The 20,446-nt window shown below is 38.2% G+C and overlaps 1 protein-coding gene across 1 annotated transcript in view; it reads left to right on the top strand.

Annotated features, from left to right (window-relative positions):
* chm (CHM Rab escort protein) overlaps positions 1 to 20,446 on the top strand; it is an 89,119-nt gene that overhangs the window by 29,797 nt on the left and 38,876 nt on the right. Inside the window, exons 3-9 of the mRNA XM_088925758.1 lie at positions 33 to 105; positions 4,311 to 4,429; positions 7,437 to 7,842; positions 7,930 to 8,046; positions 9,891 to 10,011; positions 11,177 to 11,399; positions 20,358 to 20,435. Of these exons, the coding sequence (XP_088781884.1) occupies positions 33 to 105; positions 4,311 to 4,429; positions 7,437 to 7,842; positions 7,930 to 8,046; positions 9,891 to 10,011; positions 11,177 to 11,399; positions 20,358 to 20,435 (1,137 nt within the window). The remainder of the gene's footprint in view (positions 1 to 32; positions 106 to 4,310; positions 4,430 to 7,436; positions 7,843 to 7,929; positions 8,047 to 9,890; positions 10,012 to 11,176; positions 11,400 to 20,357; positions 20,436 to 20,446) is intronic.

The raw sequence follows: 20,446 nt of genomic DNA, 5'->3' as shown, positions 1-20,446 counted from the left end.
GTTTAACATACATTTTTATTCTTTTGTTACAGGAGAACTTATTATGCAGGAAACTGGGCCAGTTTCACATTTTCAGGATTACTTTCCTGGATTGATGAATGCAAGGTAACTTTTTTATTAGCATTGTTTTAAAGATATATTTCATTCCATAAACAATTGCTAAGCATTTTTTTCATAATTACTGCTAATTAGATATATTGCGATAAATAGAAAAATAGAAGTAAATTCTGCAAGTTTTATACTTTCTATTATTTTTAGAGCAACAAAGTTGAAACTGCCGAACTAGAATTGGCCTTTCAGTCAGATTTAAATATTAAATTAGAGCATTTTTAAAAAGATGAAAATGTTGACTTCTGGGAGGCTTAACCAGCAAAGGTTGGACTCTGTGATCCAGAATGTCTCCAGTTTAAGTATCTTACTAGCAGTCTTTGACCAGAATTAGTTTAGCATCATTTAAAATACTACTGGGATTAGTTTTCCTGACCACTCTTGGCTCCCAGTGAAACTGTAACCAACCCCTACAACTTCCTGAGCCTTTGCAGACTCTGGGTGACATCTGTGAAAGATGTGCCTCTATTCCAGTCAGTTATATCTCCTCTATTTCAAAGGAGGTATAGCATGAGGTATCACCCCAAGTGATAATGGGGGTCATCACTGTGAGCTGGGGTTTAAATCCAGGATAGGCAATTGAAAATGCTTTATAATTTTAAAAAATATTTAAGAAATCATTGCAAGTACTAAATTCTGAATTAAAGATACAAATAATATTCTGATTGTAGTCTGTGCGGGTAAAATGATCAAAAAGAACAGCATTTAAATATTAAATTGTATCCATATTGAACATATTGAGACATCCAGAAAATCTGTGTGGTTAATAGTAATATTGATTACAAAAAAGAGTATCATCACATTTTCACAACACTCTTAATTCTTTTGCACAAAATAGTTTGAACTAGTTATACCATAATGAAGCCATTGGACATTGTGCCCTTTAGCCAATCCAATCCATGAGAGCACAGCTTCAAGATATAAAAGACATAGGCAGGCCAGTTACCAAGTGGCTCCCATATGTCTAGAGAGCTTTTCAGATAGGTGGACACCAAGTCAGCATAGGATTGGTTTAGAGTGTCCTCTGTAATATGCAACATTAGCTCGTAGACAAAACTATGATGGCATTGAGTTGGAGAAGGCGATAATCCAAAGAGCCTTGCTATCCAGAGGAATTCGAGAACAGAGGTGGCTGTATTAATCTGCTGGCCTTCTGTAACGGTTGGGGAGCCAGACCCAGTTAAGTCATGAGAATTAAAAGATTTTATGAAGGCCTTGACACATAAGGATGATCCTAATACTTTAATTTGTAAAGTTATTCACTATACTGACAAGCAGTTAATTCTTCATACCATCAGGAAACTGGATACACTGCTTTGACATGAACAATGTGTCGTCCTTGACTCTGTGTACTGCAGTCTTTGCTACTCATTCTGCACATGGTCCAGAAAAGCATGATGAATAGCAAAAATATGAACGAAATGAGGGATATATATGTGAACCAAGAAAAATGGGACAACTTTATTTTATAGTTGATAAGACAAAGTGAAGCAAAACAATGAATAAGCGAAACTTGTTCAAAGAATAGCAAAATCATTCCTTTATAAATCAATGATAAGCAAAACAGTAACACTAGAGAGGCGAGTGGCAGGGATAGCCTGTGCTTGAGCTTCACTAACTTCATTTAGACTGACCCCCCCCCCAACCTTGTTACTTTTCTGTAATATTGCAACAATGGGTACTGCTCTTTTTAAAAAGTTGCCAATCTTATTCACTGAAACACAAGTCATTGTTTCCTTTTGCATTTCATTTTGTGGTTCCGTTTTGAATGGAACGGGGTGTCTTGTGTGTTGTTTTTTTTTAATATACTATGACATGAATGTTGTGGAGCTTCTCTTAAAAAATTAAGAATAAAATAATTGTTTTAGGTAGATGAATGCATATTTTTTAATTTTTTCACAGTCACGGATGCAAATTTCTTCTGTGTTCAATGTAGTGGTGAGACATGTGGTGGTACTGCATTTAACCAAATCACTCAGCTAATTAGTTCTGCATAAATAGTTCCCTGTTTGTTCGTGTCCCTTAGATTGATTTTGGTTACATTTCTATAGTTATGAAGCCTCCACATTCGGCCAAGTTAAAGATATTTGGGAAATACACTGGAATTGCCTTTGTTGATTACCAAACAAGGTGATCTCTTAGATTCTTCTGTGCCTCCAGAGGAATGGAAGGTAGCTGTTCAATCCATGTAAAACAGAAAATCTTAGATGGGATTCCATCTGAATTACTGTTGGTAGTGAGAGAACATATTAGTTGGTCAATCTTAAACTGACAATTTGCTTTCTTCCTGTATTTTATTATTTATAAGTGTATATATATACATTTTGTAAGGCTACACCTAAAGCCAAATTGGTGCTGCTCATCAGTGGTTGATGGAATGAATCCTGTCTAATAAGTGGAATGCTTGGGATTTTTTTGTGATGTAAGTTATTTAATAATATTAAAAAATAGTGAAACCATGTAAACTTAAAATAAGGTAGTCCATCTTTTACGAATCCAACATGTGAAAGAAAAAGTGTTGTGAATAAAAAGGGCAAATCTTAGTTGTAAGCTTTATACAACATGAAAATAGAGCTTAAATAGTATAAAAGTAGGTCAATAATTAAAGAAAGGAAAGTCAAAGCTTAGAGGTGTTATTAAACAGCGGAGGGTATTTTTGCAGCTGTAGGTTGTCAAAACAAAAAGGTGGAGACCTTTTTTAACTTGTGTTGATCAGAATAATATCGTAGAATTTGGAAGAGGAAAGGAGGTAACTGGTTTTGCACATTTCTAAAGCTTTCTTTCAGTCTTTTCAATGTGCTGTTGGGATAAAGTATTGATTTCCAGTTACTGCTTATTCCTTGCGATCCATCATATCATAGTAAACATTTTGCTGACAATCATCTTGTACTTTTTAATATAAATGCACACCTGTGTGCATACTTTTACACGCATTTAGTTGTCTGAAATACGAGAATGTTTGATTTAAATATTCATGCAATTATAATATAGAGGCCATATACATGATTTGTGCTAGTTTATGTAAACATATGAATATAAGCTATTGTACATATATTGTACATCTGAATCTTATGAGCTGTGGTGTTTTTTTCAGAATGTGTATCTAGCTGGAAATTCTCAGACCTATTAAATACTAACACTTCTTACTGTGTCCTCTCTTCAGTCTTTTTAAACCCTGGGAGTGATAAATGACTTACAAGTTTAAGTAATAAAGGATGATATAACTGTTTGAACTGAGAGACTGAGTAAATGGCCTTTTAACTGGCCTTGGATAAAAATGTTATGTTATGTCCAAATGAATAGATAATTGGAATATATCATGAAATCACTTTTCAGCCTATTTTGTCAAATGTCCTTTATCCCTTTCTTGTTCCCCTAATGCTCGGCTTGGAACCCTTTGGTAGCTTCCCCAATCGACATAATTGGAATGTTAAAATGATTCTCAGATGCCCACCTTGTTGCCCTCGCACCAGTGTGGATATGTTTATTTCTTCACAAGTGGTGATCTTCAGTGCTCGAGGCAAAACAGTCTGCCTGCATGTGAAACCGATGATTCAATAACAAGATTTTCTCATTTTCCATCTGCGTCTAGAAAGAAAAATGATATCAAATTGTCACTTGTTTTCAGACATGAAAATACTTAGCTTCTCGGCGCATTTTCGCCTTTGGTCAGGAAGAAAGGAAATACATTAATTTTACTTAGTGTTGTTAAAATTTTTAAATGTGTTCTTTGGAAAATATTACATGTGCATGTTTAAGGGAATCAGAATATTATAAAATGTGTTTTTTATTTTCTATTTTCATTGAGTGAAGAATTATTTACTAAATGTAGTTCTGCAGTTATGGCAGTGCGTGATGAATACATTACTTTTTAGTTACTATCCTCAGAATATAACAATAAGTTATATATTAACAAGTAATAGGTTTGTTTATTCCATGCTGTAAAGAGAAGAAAGAAAATGCAACGTTTCGGCCGTGGTGTCTGGTTATAACAAATGTAATTAACATGTGATGTATGCAAAAGTGCACACATCATATTCCAAAAATATCAAACTTTAGTTCCATTTTCCTGTTGCCTCCTTACAGCTTAGCGCACTTTAAGAGTGGGGCGACACTCCAACTCATTTCCATGGATTTCCAGTCCATTTTCATGAATGGTCTTCATACTATTGGCCTCCCTGCTTTCTCTTTCTGTTCACCAGCAAGGTGCTACGAATGAGGCGAAGGAATGGCGGGATAAGTTGCAGGAAGGGGAGGAGGCTGTTCTCTTGAACTCTGTGGACAGATCCATCTCCAACGTGGAAGTGTTTTGCTATGCAAGGTAATGAAGATTTCAGCTGTGCACCCTGACGCGCTGAAATCTCTTTAAAGACGATGGCATTAAAGACCATTTTCCAAGACTTTGCTTTCGATAATCTTTTGCCTCTTTAGTCATTCACAAAGTCATGAATAGAATGTAGTTTTCGCACAGTTGCGGAGAGAAATTAGACTGAGACTAAATGCATTCTTAACAGGATTTGGGGAAAGGTATAGGTTAATACAGATGCTTAGCAACATAGTATTCTATCTAAACCTTGTAGGCATCAATTAACACCAGTGAAACATTATATTAAGAGCTTTTGTTTTTAGTGTTTTTAGATGCTTTTATATTTTTAATGCACCATGGCAATATTATTTTTGTCGCTCATATCAGGGAGTTAGAAAGGGGTTCCTGTTAAACCCATATTGGGAAAGAGATGACATCAGTGTGAATTCACTCACCCCTTTGTTGAGATTTGCCAGGGAATGTCAAATTTATTTTTCACATCGGGGGTGTTTTTAAGTGCTTATCTGTTTAAACTGAAAACTAGAAACTATAAGGAAAATTAAGTATTCAACACATCAGTCACTGGTTAATTATTGTACAACGGCCATGGCCATCCCAACAACGTTTATGACATACAGCTGGTTGCTGACTGTCTTTTAATGCTCAGAAAGTTATTGAAAGAATTTGTTTGCATGTGAAGCTTGCATGACAGATGCATTTATTGAAAAAGCACAAATGGAAAGGGTGTGGTACCTATAAACAAAGGGAAATGAAACAATAATGTTATTTAATTTTAACGTGAAACAGGCCAAGTGTGCAAGGTCTTAATTTTCTGAAGAACAATCTCCGTTTATCAGGCTAAAGATTTTTTGTGAGTAAACTCTTCATAAGATGTGAATTTTACATTTTACTTTATTTGCTTACAATTAGTTTTATTGTTTTACGATTCTGGATTTTGCCTTTCCTTATTTTTTTTGTTCTTTTGTTACTGTTTTAAGGCATTGTATCAATGAAAAGTATATCTTGAACAATCAACTTTACTTATGTATATGACCAACAAATCCAATAATGTGTAAGCAATTCACATCTATGGTATATTTCATCATCATGTGTAGTATTCATCCATTTATCTCTTCACATAGAGGCCTGTCATGTCATTTTAAGATATGGAAAAGCATCCTGTGGAGCTAAACTGAAGTAATTGTAACTTAAATGAAATAAAAATCCTTACTATGTTCTTACTACGGATCCAAAAAGTCTTACCAGCAGCTACATCACCCTGCAACTCACAACTGGCAAACCATTGATGCAATGCAGGTGAGAGCCTGGTCAGTACCTGGATGGGAGATCTCCTGGGAAAGAATACGTTTGCTGCTGGAAGAGGTTTTAGTGGGGCCAGTAGGGGGCGCTCACCCTGCTGTCTGTGTGGGTCCTAATGCCTCAGTTTAGTGACGCGGACACTTTACTGTAAAAAGGCGCCGTCTTTCGGATGAGATGTGAAACCGAGGTCCTGACTCTCTGTGGTCATTAAAAATTCCAGGGAGATTCTAGAAAGGCGTAGGGGTGTTACCCTGGCGTCCTGGCCAAATTTCCCATTGGCCCTTACCGATCATGGCCTCCTAATAATCCCCATCTATGAATTGGTTTCATTACTCTGTTCTCCTACCCACTGATAGCTGGTGTGTGGTGAGTGTACTGTGCTGTAACGCTCTTTGAGTGGAGTGTCCAGGAAAGCGCTATATAAGTATAAAGAATTATTAACTATCATTACTTGCTTAAGTTTAGTTGAAGTCAGCTTAGTGTTTGGAATCTTAATCACTTTATATATTAGGCAAATGCTCTTAGTTCCTCCTTCACTTCAGTTTTTCAGTTTACTTCTGAGCTGGATTGGAGCAAGTGATTGATGCCCTTGCTCAAATACTAAAACAAGTCCTGCTTTAAGGAACTCTGTATTGTAAATCATTAATTACGAACTGTGCAATAATTAAAACCAAAACCTAAGAAAAATATCACAGTGCCAGGTGCAGGGCTTCACGTTCTGGCCCTATTCCTCAAGTTAAAAATCCGTGAACCACTCTGTATTTAGCTGTAGCAAGCAGTATAATATTTCATTCCATCGCACATTTTTCAGATCGGGCCCAATTCTGACCTGAAGATACTATATGAGATGGTGGAGAAATGACTTTATACACTAGCATTGACACTTCCTTGTGCTTCAAGATTTTTTTCAAAAGCAACGCTTCCCTGAAGCACGTACAGTAGTGTAACACGGCTGAACAATGAATGAGTGAAAAAAATACAGAAATTGAAAACCAACCATCATTTTAACTCAAATTTTTAATCTCTAACTCATGTTTTGCATTCCTGTCCAAGTTATTTAGATGCAGGAAATAGACATCAAATTTCCACAGCACTAGCACAATGTTGCCTGCATTAAACTTTCAGAGAGCAGTTATCTTTTTCTTTGTGGAAAATGAAGCAAATGACCTTTCTGGCCAGCATGCCAAGAACCCAGTATGGTCTCTGTTTCTCAGTTTTGTAGTAATGGAGTAATGCTAGATTTAATAGACTTTGTGTAAAGGTTGTGGTAAATAAGATTCAAAGGTTCAAGATTTTAATACTGTTGTGTTCTTTAATTGCTCAGCATTGGTAAGGAAAAGCAATGCGTCTAGTAGTCCGGTAGGCAGTACTCTTTCTTCTGGTCTCTAATTTCGCAAAACCAAAGCTCTTAAGTGCTTTGTCATTCAAATCCCAAGACACTATTTAAAATGGAAGGCGTGTTAACATTGGTGTTTTGTCTAATTTCCTCTTTAGGCTTGCACATACTATCCCATTTAAGAAGGCCCATTACTTTTTACCTAAACGTTAGTGGAAACTAGTGTCTCTTTTGATCTGATCTGCTGTGCAGTGGGACTGCTGGTGGAAACTGAACCGGGTTCATTTTTAGATGTAAAATGCTGTAGTATCATGGTGATAAAAATAGTGTTAGAAATGGATTTTGTTTTGTGTTTGTGGTTGGAAGTGAGGAATCGGAGACTGAGGATAAGGATGAACCAGATCTTCCTGTGACAAAGGCTTCTGCAGTAGCTGAGGGAGGGGGAGATGACCTGACTGCAGAACCTGCAGACAGAGCTGATCCAGACAGCCAGAGCACAGCAGATGAGGAGCAGCCTTCGCAGACACCCAGTGACACTGATCCACAGCCCCAAAGTCAGGCCAATGGCCAGAGAGGGTTTTCTGAGGATCAGAGCCCCAAAAAAGAGGGTGATGCGCCCCCTGACCAGCTTTCAGTAACACCGGGAGCAGGAGATACAGTGCAGGATCCCAATCTTCCTCCTCAGAGCACTGCAGAACCAAAAAGAGAGAAAATCACCTACTCCAAGCTAATCAAAGAGGGACGAAGATTTAATATTGACCTTGTCTCTAAGGTAAACCAAGGCCTCTTTCATAGTCTTTTAAAATTTGCCATTGTTTTCAGATTTCCTTTGATTCTCAGTTCTCTTCTGAACTTTCAGCTCCTGTACTCACGAGGATCCTTAGTGGACCTGCTTGTCAAATCCAATGTCAGCAGATATGCAGAATTTAAAAATGTTACCAGGATCCTTACCTACCACAATGGAAAGGTGGAAAAGGTAATCTGAAATCTCTCAGTATCAAAATGACTGAATTTAGAAATATTTTTCCCATATGTTGCATATGCCCATAACAATTAGATAGAGTAACTGACGCCTTGGAATGTTATAAGACATTTTTGTTTAAAAAAGAAATGATGCAATATTTAGCAATGATGCATCGGCTCAGGTTCTTGGGTTTGAATTGTGTAACATTCAACATTGGGTTTCGGTGGTATGCAGTCGGGAATAGTTTCTCATCGTCTTCCTCATTTTTTTTTTAAACGACAGTGTGTATTAGACCTTCCCATCTGTCACTCTTTGCACAGCTACATAATGAAAAAAAACAATCGAGTATTGATTGATAATCAATTGTTTTAGTGCCTTTTCCAGTGTTTCAAGGTGCTTTGTGCAGTGAATCAAAGCCACAGCACAGAAACGGTTCACACCAAAAAGAAGACGGAAGCGTGCATACATTTATAAAATTGAGGTCATGATTCAGAGGTCACCTACTCAGCAGTTTTTAACCTTTTAGCCTGAAAACTGTAGTTATCATTAGATTATTGAGTGACATTTGCTTTTCCTAGAGCCAGCTGTGGCTTAACACAGGCCTGGAGATAGTGTTACCTTCTAAGCATTGGAAGCAGTTAAGAGCCTGTGGCATATGGTGTCAAGCTGTTAAAGCTGTCTATAGAAAATTAGAGTACAATGTAGTAATATTTTAGCATTTGCACAGCAAATCCAGACCTTCTCCAAAACAAGTTTTGCAAATGTCATTTAGCTAGTGGATAAAACATGAATTACTCGGAGGGCACTGAGTAATGAACAGATTAATGTTTAGTCATTTTTTTACAAAATCTAAGTGATTTATTTTAACTTATGTGTTTTACTGAAGTAGTATGACTTACTACTCACTCTGCAAGACCTACCCATGGAATATCCCAGTACTGAAGAAGCTGTTGCAAGGGTCCCTGTTTTAAAAGTGAGGTTAAAGAATAATGACAGGCCTCAGGCTTTTTCTTGTACTTTACTGACAAACATACCATCACAAATATTTAGACGGCAGACTTCTGAGATTATCAATTTGCTCTCCTGTGGTCCCAACTCTGAAGTACATCACTTAGCAGAATCACTGTGCAAGTGTTTAACTTGTTGCATTATTATGTAGTGTTTTAGTAATCGTGATTAACTACATGATTAGTGATTTAGTATTGTGATTTCAATTGCAGAAGTGTTCTTGTATCTGGTTTTGGTCAGAGTTTTACATAACGTTATGTGTTTCTCAGACAGATGGGTGCCCAAGCTGACAGTAAGGGTAGTCTAGACAAGCTACACTGTGCTAGGTTTGTCACTGTCCACAGGTTTGTCAGGGGGAGCTGGGTACTGGTTATAGAATGCTGTTGATGCTTGTTTGTGTGTGTTTATGTAGCAGATCTAGGCCCTAAGCTTTTTTGCTGGTTGTTCTCTTAACACATTTCACATGAAGGATCAACACATTGCCTGAGACTTCCAACTCCTTTACCTGGAAGTACAGTAGTTAACGCCAACACAAATCCTCATACAGTGCAGTGTGCTTCAGCAAGTGAAAATCTACATTAGAACATGCAGTCTTAAGTCTACTGATGTAGGTGGTACCTTTGTAATGAATTTTAAAGTCCCTTGGAAGACTTTGGAAGACCTTTCATGGCAGCTCTACCGACCACAGAGAAACACCATCTTCATCTGTATTCCTGTACTTTCTAGGCGCGGTAAAGCCTGACTTTGTAATCCAATAAACACTCAATCAGAAAGCAGTAATCCGTGACCTGTGAAGATGTGGTATTAACCGTGTTGTGTTTTATAACTCGCTATATCCCTTGTTTTAGGTGCCCTGCTCTCGAGCAGACGTCTTTGCAAGCAAACAGCTGACTATGGTGGAGAAGAGAATGCTAATGAAGTTCCTGACCTTCTGTATGGACTATGAGCAACATCCCGAAGAGTTTTTGGGTACTGTTTCTATTCTCTCAAAACCTTTCATGCTTGGGAGAGGTGTGAAAAGTAGAGATAATTATATTGAGTGGGAACATCCTCTTGAGGCTCTGAAAGGAAAGGTCCGTTATGCCTCCTAATGATGCAGTGAGTAAAACACCGATGTGTTTGAAAAGTTACCTTTCAAACAGCTTTGTTTTTATTTTTTCCACTTATTCATCATTTTCTGCAAGTGCGTGATGTGAAGAAAATTGCTCATACTTCCGTCTCCTCAAGGGTTACTGTAATACAGTGCTTGCTTGCTGGGAGGTCCAAAAACATTCTGAGGATAATGCAGGACTCAGCAGCTGGGGTCTTGACTAGGTCTTCCAATTTGATGTTCATATTATTTCTGTTCTAAAAGCTCTGCCATGGCTGCCAGTTCGGCTTGTTTTTGACCTATAAAGCTTTTAATGGCTTTTCCTCCATCTTACATTGCTGGTCTTCTGTCAGTTGATACTCCTAGATATAACTATAAGTATAGGTACACTGATACAGAACTCTTACTTGTCAGCAAGACCATATAATTGAGTATAACTGATAGGGCCTTACACTCCAAGGCTGTAGTTTTTCCCTTCTGAAGGAAATAAAATCTATCAATCGATTAAAACTCGCCTGTTTCAGCAGGCTTTTCCAAAGACTGATTTTCTTGATTCCAAAGAACAAATAAAACCGGAAAAACAGTGATATTAATTTTTTTATTTTTTTATTTCCTAGTTTTTTTTCCATATTTTTATCCATTACCTTTTGTTTTTCTTCTTTTCCTGTCTCTATTATTTTCTTTATTCTCCTTTATGCATCATGTCAGTAGACGTGCTGCAGAAACACTGCCTCCCCAAAGAAACTGCAGGAGGGCGGGTTACAGTTGTGACGGTTCTCGAGCGAACTTATCTTGTCCTGTCCCCAGGGACTGCCAGTTAGATGCTTAGGCCATTAGTTATTTTTATGGAGGCTACAGGTTTGCCCAATGCGTGAACAAATGTCAAATTATAATAAATCTAAAACATTTAAACTTGATTAATTAGTCACCTGTTGGGCCTCCGTTCAGGTTAAAGGCCTGAAGCGTTTCCAGCTTCGCCGAGTGCATGTAGATCTGTCTTATCAGTGGCATGGACATGATTTTTGTTTTGTTTTTTCGTTCTAGATTTCAAGGACCGCTCTTTTTCGGAGTTTTTGCAGACCAAAAAGCTGACCGACAACCTGCAGCACTTTGTTCTGCACTCGATTGCCATGGTGTCGGAGACCGACAGCACAACCGAGGGCCTGCGAGCCACGCGCCATTTCCTCCAGTGCCTTGGACGCTATGGAAACACCCCCTTTCTCTTCCCTCTCTACGGGCTCGGAGAAATCCCTCAGTGCTTCTGCAGGTTAGAACTTGAACAGGGTTTGCCTTCTGAATGATCATTATTATAATAATAATTGGTCGGCACAGTGGCGCCATGGTTAGCATCGCTCCCTCGCAGCACTGGGGCCCTGGGTTCGATTCCCACACCTCGGGTGTTATCTGCATGGATTTAGCATGTTCTCCCTGTGTTCTCAGGGGTTTCCTCCGGGGTTTCTTCCCACAATCCAAAAACATACTGCTAGGTTATTTGGCTTGTGGGAAGGTTTGGCCCTAGTATGAATATGTGCTTGTCTGTGTTTGTCTGTGTGCCCTGTGATGGACTGGTGTCCTGTCCTAGGTGCTGTGTCATTTCCTGCTGCTCCGTTGTTTTTCATACAAGCACTGGAGCAGTATTGTTATCAAATGCTGCATTAACCTTAGACAGGAGATAGAAGAGAAACTACAGATACCAGATATTAATTTGTGGCTGGTAAGAAGGACTCCTGGGCCTGTTACGTCTCAGGATAGACTTGGGCTTCCTCGTGACCCTGTATTGGATAATGCAGTTAGGAAATGGATCATATTATTTTTGTGATACCTTGTGGTGAAAGACTAGAAAATGCACATGTACATCCTAAACTCGAGCTGCACTCAGGTGTTTCACTTTTCCAGGTGTATTTTTTGAAAAGCAAGCGCAGGTACTACTTTGAGACGATTGAAACTTAAAAATGGGCAGCAGCGTCTTCGTCTTCGTCTTTGTCTTCGTCTTTTTCACAGCCTTAGTCCCAGACTGTCCTGGGGTCAGCTGCTTTGGTTGCTCTTCTCCACTTGTCTCTGTCGAGCACATCTTCCTCACTCACTTCACATACCTCCATATCTTTTCTGACACAATCTGTCCATCTCTTTCTAGGCCTGCCTCTTCCCCTGTTACCTTCCACCTCAAATTCCATTACCCTCTTTGTTACTTCCTCAACGTCCCTCCTCATGATATGTCCATACCACCGTAACCTCGCCTCTCGCATCTTCTCAACCACATCCACCACCCTACATTGTCTACGGATTTCTTCTGATCTTATCCTTCATTGAAATCTGCAGAATCCATCTCAACATCCTCATTTCAGTTCTTCTCATCAAGTTCTCTTCCCTCTTTCCAACTGCCAAGCATTCAGCTCCATATAGTAGTACAGGTCTAATCACAGTCTTGTACATTTTGCACTTTAACTTTCTAGGAATTTTCCTGTCACAGATTATTCCAGTTATTTCTCTCCACTTGTTCCATCCAGCTTTCACTCTTTGTTTTACTGCCTCCAGTGTTTCTCCTCCCTTTACCAGTTTTCATCCAAGGTATTTAAAGCAGCAGCTGCAAGGATGAAATTAAATAAGTCAATTCAATGGGCAACAATGAGGAAAAGAATTCAGGTTTTATCCATTGCTCAAACGCTATGAAGTGGGATAGTGATTTTCACTTACTGTAGTTTCATAAATGTGAAATAATGTTTCACCAGTCCATTGTTATTGAACTATCTAGAATAGGCAATTAAAATAATCAAACTAATGGGATAGCCAAGACCTGCTTTGCTGAATGGTTCCTCCTTTGAAAACATTTTTGTCTTTTCCTCCTGCTCTGTTGAAAGAAGGCTTCTTTTGCCTTTTACTCAAACACTTGGAGCAGGAATGTTATAAAAACTGCATGAACCTTAGGTGGGAGATACTAGAGTCATTATAATGTCTCTGAGTTTGGCAAAAGCTTAAAGACGGTAATGAATTCAAGGTTCCTGGTAACAAGGTATTTGCTTTTTATAGAAAACCAATCCACATACAGCACTCCACTGGAGCACTGAACAGTGTTTTATCACTGCAGTCCATTTGGGACGTCTCCTCTGTAACAGAAAGTCTGGAGGATTTAACATTGAATGGCATCCCTATAGCTGTGTCTTGATGTCATTTAACTGTGTTTTAAATACCTGCCAGGATCCACAATATTGTACATTAACTTATACCGTTAAGTAGAACATTCAGTGACCTTTGTAGAGCTCAGCTGAGACCTGCTGCTGGTGCCTATTGATTTGGAGTCAGCAAGGAAATAACTTCATAAATGATTTTTCCTGGTTTGTAGAAATAAGTCTTCCTCCTTTCAGTGGAGCGAAGTGTAGTTGCAGAAATATCAGTGCTAACTTGCCTGCTTCCTTAAGCAATCAAGGTTGCACCTTTTATGGCTTTCTGTCCATAAAAGGTTAAATATTCAGTTTGTGAAATAATATATAATTGAGTATAAATTATTTCCATTTGTTGGTTAATTAATTTTAGGACCTTTTGCACACAAGTTTTTTACTAAAGAGTTTCATTTTGATAAGCTATTGAAACATTCCTTTTTTTCTCATACATAAACGCTAAATGCAATTTGATCTTTTGCTAATTTTATACCTATTTTATGAGCCTTTTATTTTTTTGCAAGTGATTGGTTCCTCGTGTGTTCTGAGCATTAGTTGCCAAATAGGAGACTGAAGTCGAAGTCCCTTATACCCCCACACAGGACTGTGTGGGAACGCAAATGAAACCGCGCTGACAAGCAATCGCTTTCAATTATTACCGCTGTAAATACCAGCCTTAGAAAAGTGGGCTTGGTAATTAAAATAGATCGGCAGTTATTTCAGATAATTGCACTTGTGCATTTTACAGAAACAAGTGCTGTCCTTTATTTAAATAAATGCAAGAGAAAAAAAACTGTTGAAATGAAACAGAATGAGATGCCCGTGCTTTGGTCGCCAATGAAAAGGTGGGAGAAATGCGGAAGTACTCCAGGGTTCCCCAATACATCGGGGCCCATTCCCAGGATCCTGGCGTCTGCATTAAGCAGCAAGAGCCTGATAATGTTTGTGCTTCATTTGTTTGTTCTTCCCTTGAGGAGAGACTTGCACTTGGATAAACAGCGAGGAGGTGAGATAATCCATCACTTTGAAACCTGTTCCTTAGTGATGGATGGATAGATGGGGAAAGTAACTCAATAATCTTCATTTTTTCAGGTTATTCACAGATCAGTGAGCGTTGCTGTTAATAAAGCTATGGAATGCTTTTGTGTCCTTGCCTGTATTATTTCTCAACTTTTGACAGGAAAAGACTTTTTAATTTGTAAATAACCTTTTGCGGAGTAGCTCCTCTCCCCCAGAAGCTGGCGATTGGGAATAACTCATTTGCGAAAGCATGTCACTGCGCCGTAACTTTGTGCTCTAATTTGCATGGCAGATTATGATGTCCCAATCAGACAAACGGCTCTGTTTTTAATGCTGTCATCCAAGAGCAGCAGGGGAAATTAAATGGATTGTTGAGAAGGTAATGTTCATTTATTAGCAGGAAGATGCGTGATTATATGGATCATATATCATCTTACCTGCCTTTTCCAGTCATAAAGATATGTCTCATTTATTGGAATGAAATTGGATTTAATTTCTGTGAAACCACACAAACCACCATCATTTTCTTTAAATGACTCGCCACCATTTACAAGCTATTCTGTTGCTCTGCTTGCGAGATTATTATTAGTGTGTTTACAAATAATGAACCTAACTGATAGTCACTATGTACAAGCGGAAATTCTGTTTGTTCAGGATCTAAAATTGTGCACTGTAATTTATTACTGATACATGTAGTAATTGTAAAGCAGTTAATTACTAAAATGCTCCTAGTAACTTTAAAGTCTTTGTGGGTCTTAAACTAGAAATGGTGTTAATTGTGAAACAACGTGAACATTTGTCAAAATAAAAAAAGATATGCCTTATGGCTTTGTTCTACTGTATTCACAGACCACACTAAAGGTACAGAACACAATTTAATAGAAACTGTTTTAATAGTACTTAAGATTTTGTACAAAATCGCAAATGGAATTGTGTAAGGGTACAATCGTCTGCTCTAGGCAAAAACAAATCCACTTGGTCATTTTAGAACAAAAAATGTTCTCAACTCATCGATTTCAGGTAACCATAAGGATTGGCTCAACTCATCGATTTCAGGTAACCATAAGGATTGGCACACATTCACCTTAAGTACATTTCTGAGTATAAAAGTACTGTAGCTGCAGATGCCCTAGAGGCAATAACAAAATGAAGTCTGTCACCCTCTGAGCTCACCAAACTCGGTGTAATCATTGGAGAGGCTTGGCCAAGGCTTTGATGCTGCCATTTTGATTTCTTGTCTGTTCTTGTGGTCTTGAGACATCAGTTTTTTTTGTACTTATTAGGTCTTTTTTCAGCTAAATGATTATTGCCGTTTTTTAATGAAAATCCCACTTTTGCAGGAAGGTATGTAACTGTTATTTGACATTTATTCATTAGAGAATTTCGAAGAATTTTGTGTTAATTTCAGAGGTGGATGTTTGATTTGACAATATATATTTTATTAATGTTTTTAAAGACATGGTTGAGATGTTCTTTATTGTGCCATTTTTAAAGTAGCAGTGAGCTTTGAATCAGCAGTATGGTTAACATTTGTTTCTTTCTTGCTGTGTGGGGAAAAAGCATTATTCTGAACTCCAGGTCACATTTGTGAACATTAGAGCATTGCCAGTCTGGCAGGAAATGTGGTGTTTTGGTTCAAGTTGTTTCTGTTGGGGTTATAGTTTAATCTGTGTGCTACTTGGTTCTTGGTTGTATGCTTACTTTATTTCAAGATCATATTTATTGCCTAGTTATGTTTTTATGTGCCTTCAGAAGACATCTCCAAACCTTAGGATATATTAGAAAGCAACAACCATAACCTGGAGTTGAAAACTGCATCACAGGGGAGGTTTTTATCTCTGGATTTTTTCTTGTAGGGGAACAGTAAATTATGATCCATTCCACCTAATAATCAGTTTTTATCAGTTTATAGAATCCTGTTTGGAATCCAACTCATGAAATGAAATTGGATTCTGAGTAGCTCAGAGAGTAGACAAGCAAAGTTAATATTTCGCCAATCTTACAGCTCTTATTTAAAACCACTCTTAAAACATGCTGGTTTTTTCACCAATTTATGATGTGTGTCTGATCAGTTTCTGTTCTGCATTTTTGCATGTTTTAGCCCAATCAGAGACTGCAGACATTTTTTAAAAGGATCCTACATTTTTTCTTGTATACTGAAGTTCAACCAGTCACTTACAGTAATAATCAATGTTTTTGTCCTCCACTGTTGAGGCATTCTCTTACCATTCTCACTTTTTATCACAGCAGCCAAGCGTCATCATAAGGATTGGCCAGTGGGCAAATGTAGCACCTGATTGAGCACATTTGTGCAGGTTAGCCTGCTTCAGCAATCCTGAATCTTTGTCTGCTAAAATAGGGAACATGAGGCTGATGTCCAGATTATACAGTTAATCCTACTGTTATCAGGCACCTGTCAAAATGCTTCTTTTAAGTTCCTGTTTTGATATAAATATTTTAAAGACAATAAGAAACTTTGTAGCAAAAATCTATTATCTTTATTAGGAAACTTACAAACACATACCACTTTGAAGATTACTTAGTGATAAACTTCAGGTCAGGTCAGGCTCATGTGTTTTTAAAACACCTGGTTGCTTTTGCAAAATTAGTATACTCTGGTGCACTTTTTAATATAAATGCATCCACCTCAACAGCCTACACTATTGAGCTACTCCATGGCAGTGATCTGCTTACAAAACGGACTTTAGGTGCAGTTTATAGCATCCATGCTGAAACATGCTGGCATGGGCTTCTCCCATGACACTACTGTCAGCAAACTTTGAATGCAAGGGTGAGTGAAAGACAAGACAGCTGCTTTCACCTTTGTGTTAAATAGGCCCAGCGCTACTGCTGACCGCAGTTATTAAAAGGTAATTTTTAAGTACGCTTGGGCAAACAGAGGGTAGCAATAAACTGGTGGCAAACACAGTAATAACTTTTAGACATATAAAAAACTATGGCACATCCATTATTCCATTTTATAAATGCCGTTTTGTTGCTATGGTACTTCATTACTTTTAATTTGTACCTAGCCATGATCGATTTTGTTTGTTTTGTTCCATCATTGCACTTTTGGACCTAATGGCTCTTTTTTTTACTTTAAAAAGAGTGGAGAAAATGAAGTCTATCGGCCTGAACTATTCTCTTACAGACTTAGGGCTACATCTGTATGCAAGCAAAAAAACTAAGAAAATGCGAATATATAGTGCAAGAAATTGAATAATCTTAATGAAAACATTCTTGCAAGTTGTTCAATTTAAATCATGCCACCACCAGCATTAAGAGAACTGCATTGTTTGTTTCAAGAGGTATTTCAAGGAGGTGATACGAAAGCCCCCAAGCCTATTTTTGCTTCTTGTTACATTACCTTTTAATTACAGAAACAACTAGTTAGAGGCAGTTATTTTCTCTGGGTTAATATGGGGATGGAATGAAGATTTATTTTGGATGTGACCTTCAACACATTAGCCAGAGCAGTAATCAGTGGAATTAATAGAATAATCAAATTATACACAAACTCATAAATCATCGCGAACAGCGCTGTCAAAAGTTCGGCTATTAATGGGTTCTATTGTTTTGCCACTGTATTAAAAAATCACATTCCCCTGATTCCTGCCGTGATAGGAACTGAAATGGCATTTAAAGGCTATAAAGGGCTGTGGGCTGCGAAGTCTGAAATTTTCACAACTGTTAATTTAGCAGTAATGTGATTTGATGTCACCAGGGCAAAGGTGAATCTGAATAGCAGTGTCGGCGTTATCTTTCAGGGGACAAAAATTGCATCATTGTTGAAGACAGCAGCCAGTTAATTAGAGTAATATCAGTTAAAACGTCTGTCATTTAGGGTTAATGGCATCAAAGGGGGTTCCCTGGTTTTTCCACATCAAGGCCAAATTGCCTGAATGGCCTATTGTAAGAACATTAGATTGACTTGATGATTGCTTAAGATTTTACTCCAGCCACTTTATTAAGATGTCATGTCTCATAATTAATATGGTGGGATGCAGACAGGTATACTCTACATGCAGGGCGGGGTGAAACATTCCTGTCTGTCTTCCCCTGCCAGTCCCATAACCGAAAGTGTGGCATGGCAAGCTTTTCTAGCTTTCTTCTTGCGTTCTGCCCGCAGTACTCCTAAATGCATGGTCAGAAACGGAGTAAACGCGGTAAGCACTGCATGATCCTAAAAGGCTCAGTGGCAGGTACAGTACCTTATCAAAGCATTTGTGTTTAGCACTTCAAGCAAGCGTTCTATATTCTGTAGCTTCACATCTCACAAAATGTAATAATTTAACAGACCATTTTAACCAAAGAAACTTGCAGAGACTAAAGGTGGAATATCAGTAGCAGTTGCAGCTACTTAAAACAAGACCTTGGGTTTTACATGAAGCAAGGAGCACAGAGATTTTCTGTGATTTCCTTAGGGTATTGCTTTGTAAGAAAATGGCAATGCCAGGTCCTGAACCAAAAACCTGCTACACAGCCCTTTTCCGACCATCCAGTCTATAGCCTGGGGTCATTCCTGCGTTCAAGTGTTAGAGGCAGAGTGCTTGAACAGCTGGTGCAGTGCAAGGTTTAAGTGCTTCTTTTAGCTAGAAGGGTTTGCTCATTGTTGTCTTGGCGATCAAACATACTCTGTACAAATCACCAAATACATTAAATACATTTAGTAATCTTAGAAATAGCAACAGTAAAGGTAACCTAAGGAGGACTTATTTTTGATCATGTATCACACAGGGTGTTGGGATATCACAGGTTTACTGCTGGAAGAGTGGCATTTTTTGAAACATTAAAAAACATTTTTTTAATCATGGGCTTACAGAATCAGGTGTAACTACTGTGCTGTATCCACTTAAGATAATGTGATCCTGAAAAAAACATGCAACATCTCCAGAGACATTCTCGCTCCAGGCTTTAGCTGGAGACCTGTTCTTCTTGGTATAAAAACAAATTATACAGATCTTTTTTTTTCCTAAATTCAGAAACACAATGTATTATTTTCATTCCCACTCAGTGCGGAGCTGACGGTTGTATATGGCTCTATTTTACGGCTGCAACCCCTGAACCTGCTCAGAGACTGAGACTCGTGTGGACGTGTTCCTCTGACGTGCCCACGTGTGGAGCTCTGCGTTAACCATGGCGAATCAGTGCTATTTGGAAGAGCATAACATTTCTCACTGACACAACTGCAAGACTGTAGGTGCTCAACATGGTCGTGGGGGTCCTGTCTGACCAATCCCTACCCCATCCTGATCCAGGGGCTGCACTCCTGCTTGGCAAAACCCAGCTAGCTAGAAACATGACCCAGACAGGAACTGGGAATTTCGGGACCACAGTGGATCAGTGAAGTCTTCTGTTCTGTATTGACAAAATGTATCGTCAATTGTATTGTTAAGCGCCTTGGGGCAACCTTGTTGTGAAAGGCACAATATAAAAATGAATTGAATTGAAAGTCTCTCTCCTGGTTGAATCACTTAAGAGCACCTTGTGTTTTATAAAATGTAGAGAAGCTGTGCATTTTTAATTAAATATTGCACTTCCCTGTGGTGAAAGCATCCATGCTAGCATTATCTTGCGTTGTCCTTTTTTAATTAAAAAAGTGTCCCACAACCAAAAAAAATGTTCTTAATAAAATATTATGAAGAAACTTAAGATGCTGAAAAAAAAAGAACGGAAATAAAATAGGTACTAGCAGCTGCCATAAAGAGCAGGCAGGTACCTACGTCCTACTTCAGTTAAGGCCTTTCATTTATAAGCATCATACATTTTTAAATGCTGTTAATACCACAGTTTACATAGCAATCCTGACTGTCTTTAGGAAATGTGTTCTCCAAAACTAAAAGAAAATGGTATGTTTTCAATTCTATACTAGTAGGAAGTAAAAAATAACAAAATGGTGTATTATACCCATCTTAAAGTTTTCTGTACAGTATATTGTAAATTTGTCTACATCACTGGAGCATCACCCGTGACAAGAAAAATGTTTAGATGAAGTTATTGCACAAATCTTGTACACTCAACTTACCTTTGTTCTCCTCTGTTTCCTGCAGGATGTGTGCAGTTTTTGGTGGAATATACTGTCTTCGGCATTCTGTCCAGTGTTTGGTGGTGAACAAGGAGTCAGGGAGGTGAGTACCGT

Source organism: Atractosteus spatula, chromosome 9 (genome assembly GCF_055471065.1).
Source record: "Atractosteus spatula isolate fAtrSpa1 chromosome 9, fAtrSpa1.hap1, whole genome shotgun sequence".
Classification (NCBI taxonomy): domain Eukaryota; kingdom Metazoa; phylum Chordata; class Actinopteri; order Semionotiformes; family Lepisosteidae; genus Atractosteus; species Atractosteus spatula.
Note: the sequence above shows the minus strand (reverse complement) of the source record. Positions and strands in the feature narration are given on the sequence as shown.